This window comes from Grammomys surdaster, unplaced genomic scaffold (genome assembly GCF_004785775.1).
Source record: "Grammomys surdaster isolate TR1022 unplaced genomic scaffold, NIH_TR_1.0 751, whole genome shotgun sequence".
Classification (NCBI taxonomy): Eukaryota; Metazoa; Chordata; class Mammalia; order Rodentia; family Muridae; genus Grammomys; species Grammomys surdaster.
The window spans coordinates 413,271-423,349 of NW_021605170.1; the positions used below are offsets into that span (position 1 = coordinate 413,271).

The following is a 10,079-nucleotide window of genomic DNA, read 5'->3' on the forward strand; positions in this document are numbered from 1 at the left end:
TGAGAGAGCCCTGGTCCTGGGCCTGAGACACAGCTCTGAGAGAGCACTGTGGCAGGACTGCCAGGAATGTCTTGCAGTGTGGCAATAATTGAATAGCTTAGACTGGGTGACTGATGAGCAGCTAATATAAAATAAAACATTAACATATTAATATAAGCAAATTAAGTTAATATAACTGATTTAGCAGTTAATTTGTGCTATAGGCTGGAATTCTGGTTGTAGTGTAGGTACTTGCTGTCATTGCAAGTTGTAAGAGCTGAAGAGAGATTTCTTAGGTACAGATCATGATTTAAGCATTTCCCCATGGTCCAGCCTCCCAGTACCACTGGGCTGAAATAGAGTTTTCAGCACATGGATCTGGGGGACACTGACTATGAGAAGATCCTCTTCCTCCTTGATTCCTTAGGGCTTGTAACCAGGTCACTCCAATTTCTGCTTCTGTTTATTTCTTATCCAGCTTCCCCCAAATCTGTATCTAAAATGTTCCTCTACTGCTACTAACACAAGATTCTTCTCACTGGGCTTAGGTTTAGCAGACAACCTGAGATGTTACAATCTGCCAAGACCCTCTTCCAGTGGGTCATACCCACAGGCTCCAGCTGGGATACTAGCTCAGTGGCTAACAGTTTTATATACTACTCTCCAAACTATATTCATCACCACTCATATGCACCTGCTGTAACATGCGGGAACTTGTCTTGTTCTGACAAAGTCTATGTGTCCTGCAAGTCCTTCTCCAAACAGCCTCAGAACTCTTGAGGCAAAACTTCAAATCACTGACCCTTCCTTGATTCAGCTCTTACTTATATTTCTGCCCAAATGCTATACCACCTGGCTTTCTGAACACATATATTCATACGTCTGTGCCATGAGCCCCGACAACACACTATGGGTCTCTAGCTTACTTTATTTTCAGTTATTAGTTTAACCTCTAAGTGTCATATCCATCTTTCATTCATTCACCCACCCACTCATCATTAATCTAAAAACACATTTCTGGGACTGGAAGAATGGCTCAGTGATTAGGAGCACCTTACCCTACACCCACATGGTGGCTAACAAGTGTCTGGAACTTCAGTCCCAAGGGACCTGATGCTCTCATTTGGCCTCTGTGGGCACCTGGTATGTACATGGTATACATATGTGTGGGTAAAATATTCATACATATAAAAAAATAAATCTTTTATAAAAACAAATTTCCAAACAAGGGACCAGCAAGATGGCTCAGTGGGTAAGGGTACTTTGTTACTAAGCCTGCTAACTTGAGCTTAATCACCAGGATCCTCATAGTGGAGGGAGGTCTTTTGCATAGTGGAAGACAACTTTTGCAAGCTGTCTTCTGATCTCCATGCAAGTGTCACTGCACATTTACACACACACACACACACACACACACACACACACACACGAAACAAAAAAAAAAAAACCCACCTCTGAACAAGACTGTTAAAAAGAAGGTGTGGGTGGGTGGGTGGGTGGGTGGGTGTGGGTGTCTTTTGCTGTTGTCAATTTAACAAACGAGACAGGCAAGAATGATCTACCCCAGCTCTTTGACTGATGGCTACCTCATTGAAGGAGGAGAGGTTAAGCTTCTTGGCAATAAATTTTTTCAGGTGCAGCACAGTTGCTTGGGCTGAGCATCTGATCCACTTCCGCTTGAGGCCACGCAGTTTGCTGCTGTTGCATTCCAGACAGATGCTCACCTAGAAGAGAAAAGGTAAGAGGTCAGGACTGCCACTCTCAGACGTTTTTCCTGGATGAGCACTAGCTCCTACATCTATGAGTACTGGTCTTCTGAAATCAGAACAGCACTGTAGAAGTTTTTTTATACCTTCTTTGAAAACCTCCTTAGAGTCTTTGTAATGCTTAGAAACACCCTACCCTGTCAATTTTTGTCTTTTTAACTTACAGTCACTCTGAGAATTATGAATCTATTTTGCCAAGGGCACTGAGTCCCTCATGTTCTCAAATGGCTGCCCTTGAGACTGCTGTCCTGAGCAAGGGGTGTGAAGGAAACAGAGGAGTGCTCTTGGCACGGAAGAAGGCCTGCTTCCAAGGAAGGTGCTCTGCGTGTGCCAATGCTCAGGGCCAGAGCAACAATGTGGGATGGAAACCCTCACGTGGAGTTGAGTGTTGGATCAGACAAGTCAAGGGCAATGCAAATGGGAATCTGCTTCAGCGACAAAGCTTTATCCTAGACTACAGAAAAAGCCCCTCTTCTAACACAGTTTCATTCAATCTTCTCAAAATTCAGGTACAAGAATTAAAAAGGAAAGTAACCAAGATGTGTATCATACGATCCCAGTAGATACAAAAGTAAAGGTTAAACATAAGACACCGAGTAAAGAACATTATACAGGCATAAAAACACAACATAACTTCTAAAAATAACAAACACATTCACTGAAGTTAAAGACACTATGGGTGCCTGAAACTGAAGATTAGCCTTAGCTCAAGACAAAAAAACTTTCTCAAATATCATTTGAGGAAATTGCTGTAGGAGTTGGTCTGGTGATGATTGTATTCAATTGCTAAATTCTGTACCCCAAGATCTGGTTGTTCCAAGACTAGCAGATCCTTACATATGGGTTATTATGTAACCCTTGACCCAAAAGTTACCAGGCTGGGGTTGAAGGCAGGGACTATGAGGTAGAGGAGAGGGGAGAGAAAAGGAGTTCAGATGGAGAGAACAGAAGAATCCATTGGACATGATGGACCAGCAGTTATGTTCCAGAGTAAAATGCCTCCCCAGGACGCCAGACTGCTGGAGCAGAAATAACCTAGAGAATTTCAAACAGCAAGTATCTGGGGAACACAGCTGAGGCAGTAGCCAGACTTGCAGACATTGCTGCTGGAAGAGGATATCTAAGCACAGTGACAGCCAACCAGGCATGGTATTTCATTTCTCCCTGTTTCACCAAAAGCACCACAACTATTAGAACTGACAAACTCAGACAATACACTAGGAAGCTCTATAGACAGGGATACAGAATTTTATCAGACCCTTCTATGGCACTTCTATGGTGGTGGTGGTGGTGGTAGTGGTGTGTGTGTGTGTGTGTGTGTGTGTGTGTGTGTACACGTACGCATATATGTACGTATGTACATACATATGCCTGATAATGTGGTAAATGAGACATGGATAGTCCTCAACATTGCATGCTTACTTCCCTTCAATTTGCTAATGGGTCGCTTCCCTTGGGAACACAGCAGAGAAGGCACCAAACTACTAACAGTGAGTATTTGCAGTAGGCTGGAGAGAACATAATCTGAAGTGGACTGTAATTCTGTATGTCTGAAATGCTTTACAGTCAGCATGTGTTGCTTTGATAACTGAAACAAATAAATGAAAGGAATATAAAGAAAAGTTAAGGGTTAATTGGAGGAGAACTTCATGGTGTTTGACCTGTTACATCTTCATGAGACACTGAAGCATGCAAACATGGGGTAAATTGAGGCCAGACACTTCACAGAGGCGGCGTTCTCACCTGCTCATCACTCCTGTGGTAATCGTTGTCCTCCTCCTGCTTCTCTTCTGCTGTCTCTTTATTTGAATTGTCGTCTGCTTTGGTTTCACCTTTTAGCACAAACAGAAAAATGTTGTACAGGTTGAAATGTCTCTAATCTAAAAATCAAAAGTTCTAGTATACAAAACTCTGAGGTCTAAGTGGAAACTGTCATAAAAGGCAGAATTAAAATGTTATATGCAGCTTTTCCAAAATGGGGGAAAGATCCAACTCAGAAACACTTCTGGCTCCAAGCATTTTGGACAAGCAAAGTCCATATGAAGACACCATATTGGAATATTTGTAAAACCTGGCAGTGTATTAAAAATGATGTTGAAATCTACTCTACTGAAAGCAAACATACAAGGAACTCAGTGGTAGCAATTAAAACCATTCTGCATGTTTGCTGAGAAACTAAGGAACTCTGGGGTATGAGGCTCTATGGCTGTAGCTGAGTGAGGCAGGTTTTGGATTATGTGTCTTAGGGCACTCAGATTTTTAGATTAGTGTGTCTTAAGGGGCTTAGAAGATGGAGAAAGTGACCAAAACTGCTAAGGACAGCAGTGATAAGCCCCTAGGATCACACAGCACTTACCATAGCAACCTACTTCTCTAAGAAGCCTGGTTCGTGGAACCTTATTTTTGGACACATACCCAGGACCAGATTCCCACTTCCACCCACCTTACCCACTCCCACCCAGCCTAGTCTGGCTCCCAGTGGGACCTAGTCACCACTTTCCTTAGGCTGTTAAGCATATACAGGGTAATTTTAATATCTCTCAGGAACTTATATGGTTCCACTAGCAAAGTGCCAGTACTTAAAGACTTGAATAAATTTTAAATACTGACTTAAAAGCACCAACTAACTTTATGCTCAAATCTAACTGGCATTTGGTTTTTTATTATAAAGCAAACAAAGTTAGAATTTTATCTTAAGACTATCCACCATGTTTTTTCTTAGACCCTCTGTCAAATTCTGTTTTCTTCCACATGACCTCTAGGCATTTTCTAGAATCTCTTGTACTCTAACTAACAGATCCAGCTAGCAGGATTGATGAAGAACCTTGTCAGCAACCATCACAAAATGATCACTTTCTGGAAAGCGCTCTGTGAGGGAAAGCTTGATAAATGAACCTCTGAATTTCATGGCGGCCTGATGCAGCTACTCACCATTTCGGGGATCTAAGTGCTGCTTTGCTGAGCACGCCTCCCCCTTGATGTCACCTGGTACCTCCATGCCCAGTTTGTGATAGAATTCCCTCTGTTTCCTCATTTCCGCTATTAAGAATGGAGACAATTTTAATATTCAGTAGGAAAGGACTTAAATAGTAAAAACTGCTCACTAACATCACATGAAGAAACTTGCAGATTAGATGATGAGTCTGAAGGATGCTACTAGTCAGAAAATAAGCATAGGTCAGGATGGGAACATTAATGACTATGCTGCAGGCATTCAGAACACTGAGACAAGACTCAGGTGGGTAGAACTAGTGCAACAAGACAGGCTCTGGAGCTGTAGGGATACTACTCAGGACTATGACCTAAGCTCCTTGGCCCTCTAGGATGGGTTATGCATCACCCAGAGGAGGACAGATCCTAGGAAGGCAGTCTGAGGGACTCCTCAGAGTATGACATACATCATCATTGACAATGTGGCTGCTAGTGACATCCTATATCCCACATACCATTTTGGCACAGGCAGCTTAGTGATCCATACATGCTGCCGAGTGCTCCCACTGTCCCCGTAGCCACAATGGTCACAAGCTGCCATCAAGTGCAGAAGAGCTCTCACTAGGCTGAGGGCAGGAAATGCACCTGAATGACAAGAACAAACCCAGAACAACCCTGTCCTGAAAGCCTGTGTTTGTGTGCCAAGGTCACTTGGTCATATCACAGACTACAGCAGTATCCAGTGGCCATGTCTGTCTTGTACTGAGTGAAGACTGCCCCCAGTGGCTGTGGGCAGTAGTGGCCATGAAAGAAACACAAGAAAAAGGAAACAGAAATCTCCAACCTACAGAGAAAATTTCTTCTTGAAGGCAGACATCTAGTCATGAAGCTATCCGAGGCTTCAGATCACTGTTTCTAGGGATCATTAGCCAATAAAGCAGCACGATCTGTCCTTAGATGGTCAGCATACACCCCCACTGGCTTGACCAAGCTGATACCTTGTACTTAGAGGAAAGAATCAATTACATGAGCTGAAAACAGCTTCTGTCTTCAACAGCAAAAGCGCCATTTAGACCCAAATGATATGCACCAGATCCTAGCCGCTGCTCAGAATATACAGATGGCAAAGGAAGCTTAAAATGTTTATTCAAACCAAAAAGCTGTAAGTTACTCTGTAAAAGATACTTTACATGTAGTGAAACAAGAAATGCTTCGTTAAACTTTTTAAAAAACTTACTTTTTTTTTTTTTTTTTCTAAGACAGGCCTACTAACTGGCCTGGAACTTATTGTATAAACCAGGCCAGCCTCTAGCTCACAGAGATCTTGCTTTTGCCTCCTGAATGCTGAGATTAAAAATATGCGCCATCATGCCTAGCCTTATTAAACTTTTCATCTGCACATCTGTCTTTTCGTATAGACCTTGAACCCTTAGAACCCTAGCATGTAGCCTAAACAGATGCTTTGCAAACCCTGACTATACCAGTGTGAGGATACTTAAACTGTGGATCTGGTCAGAGAAGGAGCCCTTTTACAGTGGAGGGAAGCGAGGGCTCAACCAAAAAGATGGCAAAAGTATCAACTAAAGATGTCCTTGGGCCAGAGAGATGATTCAGTGGTTAAAGATGCCTGACACCAAGCCTGACAATCTGAGTTGGATACTGTGACCCACAAGTGGAAGGAGAGAACTGATTCCTGGAAGTTGTCCCCTGACTTATATATCCAACCACAGCGCCATACACCAGGGCACACACACATGGATCCCCACATGGACACATACATACACAAAAATAAATAAGTGAGGAAAGAGAGGTTCCCATATACAACTGTATGAAAGGCAGCCCTAAAATCAGAGCATGGAACAGTTTCTGATAAAGGGAAGCCACTCAAAGTGGCCTCAAAAACAGCTGTGACCTGAATACCAAAGCCCAGAGATCAATAATAAGGAACTCACCAAAAGCAGAAATAACTCAGCTTCTGACACCACAATTACTGCCTATTTCCTTAACTTTCACTTATTATAATTTAAAAGGCTAAGAAAAATAACACCCAGTGTATGGCTGAATCAAATGTCTTCTGAAGACTCAGGTTTAAGTTTGCCAACTATGGGGCTCTTGGGAGGTGACTGAATCAGGAGAGTCCTAACTTCTGAGGACGTGTAGAAGGCAGGGCCTAGCTAGAGAAAGTGGGTCCCTGCATGCTTCTGGAGAGTAACTACTCCTAGGCCTTCCTGTCTGCTTTTACTCCTCTGTTTCCTGTCCACCATGATGTAAACAACTGTGCTCTACCATTACCTTCCACCATACTCGCCTTCTGCTTCACCATGACCCACAAATAATAGAACCAGATGACCATGGACTTAAAATCCTAAAACTGTGTGACAAAATCACTTCTCTAGGTTGTTTGTCACAGAAAAAAAAAAAAAAGTTTAATATACCCAAAATCGGGTATGTACAGAAATACTGCCAAGCACTTAGAAGGCAGATGCAGGTAGATCTCAATGAGTTCAAGACTAGTCAAAGCTGGATAGTCAGACCCTATCAAAAAATAAACAAACAAAAAACCCCCACTAAAACAAAGAAACAGACAGATACAGAAACAGTCACTGGAACTGCTTTGGCATTATATATCTAAATATATCTAAAATACATTAGAATTTAGCCAATGTTAGTCATCTATCCTAAAGGCAAGCAGGTCAGTGTGTAAAGATGTCTTACTTGTAAACTGAAGAATCACAAATAACTTAACTGCTGCATGACCAACACTTGGAGCTGAGCCATTTAAATGTGGTCTACAGTACATGGGTCTCCTCGTACCATAGGAGATATTCCTACAGAGGCCATGAATATTTCAGCGTTGTCCAGAATCAACAGGCAGAATAAATCCAACAGGTGCATTCTGGGACCAGAGTAGGGTCACTTACTCCAAGGAATCTTAAGCAGCCACTGTAAATGGTGCATGTGGCAAGGAGCATGTGCCATGATACACAGTTATAGAAGAGACAGACTATAAAACACAACTGGCTCAGGCTCCACCAGTGTAACACACACACACACACACACACACACACACACACACACACACACACACACAGAATTCTCTTGGGACTTAGATGCAGAACATCATCTGAGACTATACAAACATTCCTAGTGACAACACTCTGCCAATGAGTCAACCTGAATTAGGTGCGTCTGCTCGGCATTCAGTGGGTGCAACCCATTGGAGAAATGCTGAGTTACACACACCAACAGCAAACCAGATTCTATGCATACCAGGCCCACTCAGCATCAAACTCCAGCTGGCTACAGGTTTTCTATGTAAAGAAACAAGGCAAACCTAAAGCTCTGTGACCAGAGGGCTAAACTGAGATGCTGATGGGAGCTCAGGAACAAGAGAGACGCAAATTTCCATAGCTTATTATAGAATTCAAGATTCAGTAACAAGGGACTAGAGATCAACTGGGGCTCTTTGCAGTTCAGCCACAGAACACTTGTCAATAAAAACACAGTAATGAGAGTGAAGTATGTTCTTTGTAACGAAAGCCTACTGACAAGAAGAATGAAATTCTTTTGGAGGGGAAATACTTATTCGACTGTGGTTAAAGGTTACTGCTTCAGTTTCTCACCCCATCTCTTTGTCTCACGGACAACACTGGGGAAGTTTCCACCTGGAAACCCACTGGCTATACCCACTGGCCAGAGAAACAGGCAGGCAATCGTCACTCTCCCTGCCATCCTCCAATTCCAATTCTGCAGTCTCAACCCCAACCCTGTAGCAGAACACCTGCAGGGTCCTGTTTCCTCTCTTCTCCCATTCACTGGGTCCTCAAGACAGACCCAGTCTTCCTCCTGTGAACCCCCCCCTAGCCTCCCACCACCCACTTCTAGCCCATCCCCACTCCCAAGTTCTACCCAGGGACGCCCAGTGGTCACATCTGACAGGAACTCAGAAGCACTCCCTACCGGGAAACCCACAGCCACCACACACCCTTAAGATCTACAGAGAGAGACAGAAATTAAATGAATGAATGAATGAATGAATGAATGAATGAATGAATGAGTAAGTGGAAAACCTACCCAACAAAGACAAGACTAGATATCAACACCTAAAAATACAATTATTCCAAATCCAGATTCACCTAGGCATAGGCATAAAAACAATAATTTCTATCTTGACTTATTTTTTCATTTGGTAATGAGTTACGCAGTTTCCATGAGTTTGTAAGTTCTGTTGTTTCTACTGTTGGTGTCCAGCTTTAATCCACAGTGGTCAAACAGGACAATGCATCTCCACTAAAGCCCAACAACCCTACTATAGTAGGCCTTGAGAAATGCTAAAGCACACACAAGGATTTCAAAATAGCCTTTATGAATATGCTCAACAATCTTAAAGATATGAGTAAGTCTATTAATGAAATCCACGACAATACAAATGGTAGAATGAAACGAAAAAAACTGTTCAAGACATGAGAGTAGAAAAAAAGAAAACCCAAATTGAGGATTCCAGAAATGAAAAATTTAAAAACAGGAACCTCCAAGGCAAGCCTCACCAACAGAACATAAGAGATGGAAGGTAAAAACTTCAGGCACTGAAGACAAGATATAAGAAATGGATACCTTGGTCAAAGAAAATTTAAAGTGAAAAAAATCCAGGCACAAAAGAAAACGCCAGGAGATCTAGGATATCATGAAAAGACCAAATCTATATATAATAGGAATAGAAGGAGGAGAAGAAACTCAGGTCAAATACACAGAAAATATTTTCAACAAAATCACAGAAATTTTTCTTAACCTATAAAAGGAGGTGCCTATCCAAGGTAAAAGAAGCATACAGAACGTAGACTGGATGAGAAAAGAAATCCTCCATGATACACAATAATTAAAATACTAAATATACAGAACAAAGAAAGAATATAAAAAGCTAAAAGGGAAAAGTGACCAAGTAAAACATAAAGACAGAACCATCAGAATAACGCTTGACTATTCAATAGAGAATCTAAAAGTTAGAAGGACTCGGACAGATGTTCTACAAACTCTCAAGAGACTAGACAGACTACAATACTTTAAATCACAAGAAATAATTCAATACCAAAAAAGACATTCCACAATAAAACAAAATTTAAGCAGCATCTATTATCTATAAACTCAGCTCTTCAAAAGACACTAGAAAAACTTTCAGCCTGAAGAAGTTAACCACACTGAAGAAAGCATAAAGAATATAAAATCTTGGCCGGGCAGTGGTGGCGCACGCCTTTAATCCCAGCACTTGGGAGGCAGAGGCAGGCGGATTTCTGAGTTCCAGAGCTTGAGGCTAGCCTGGTCTACAGAGTGAGTTCCAGGACAGCCATGGCTACACAGAGAAACCCTGTCTCGAAAAACAAAAAAACCAAAACATATACATATACA

At 42.1% G+C, this 10,079-nt stretch overlaps 1 protein-coding gene across 2 annotated transcripts in view; it reads right to left on the reverse strand.

Annotated features, from left to right (window-relative positions):
- The window catches only part of Pcgf3 (polycomb group ring finger 3), a 35,168-nt gene that overhangs the window by 5,999 nt on the left and 19,090 nt on the right, over positions 1 to 10,079 (reverse strand). For both annotated transcript variants that reach the window (XM_028782424.1, XM_028782425.1), the window contains 3 exons: positions 4,677 to 4,784; positions 3,489 to 3,577; positions 1,566 to 1,703 (listed from right to left, as the gene is read on the reverse strand). In XM_028782424.1, coding sequence (XP_028638257.1) covers positions 1,566 to 1,703; positions 3,489 to 3,577; positions 4,677 to 4,784 — 335 coding nt within the window. The remainder of the gene's footprint in view (positions 1 to 1,565; positions 1,704 to 3,488; positions 3,578 to 4,676; positions 4,785 to 10,079) is intronic.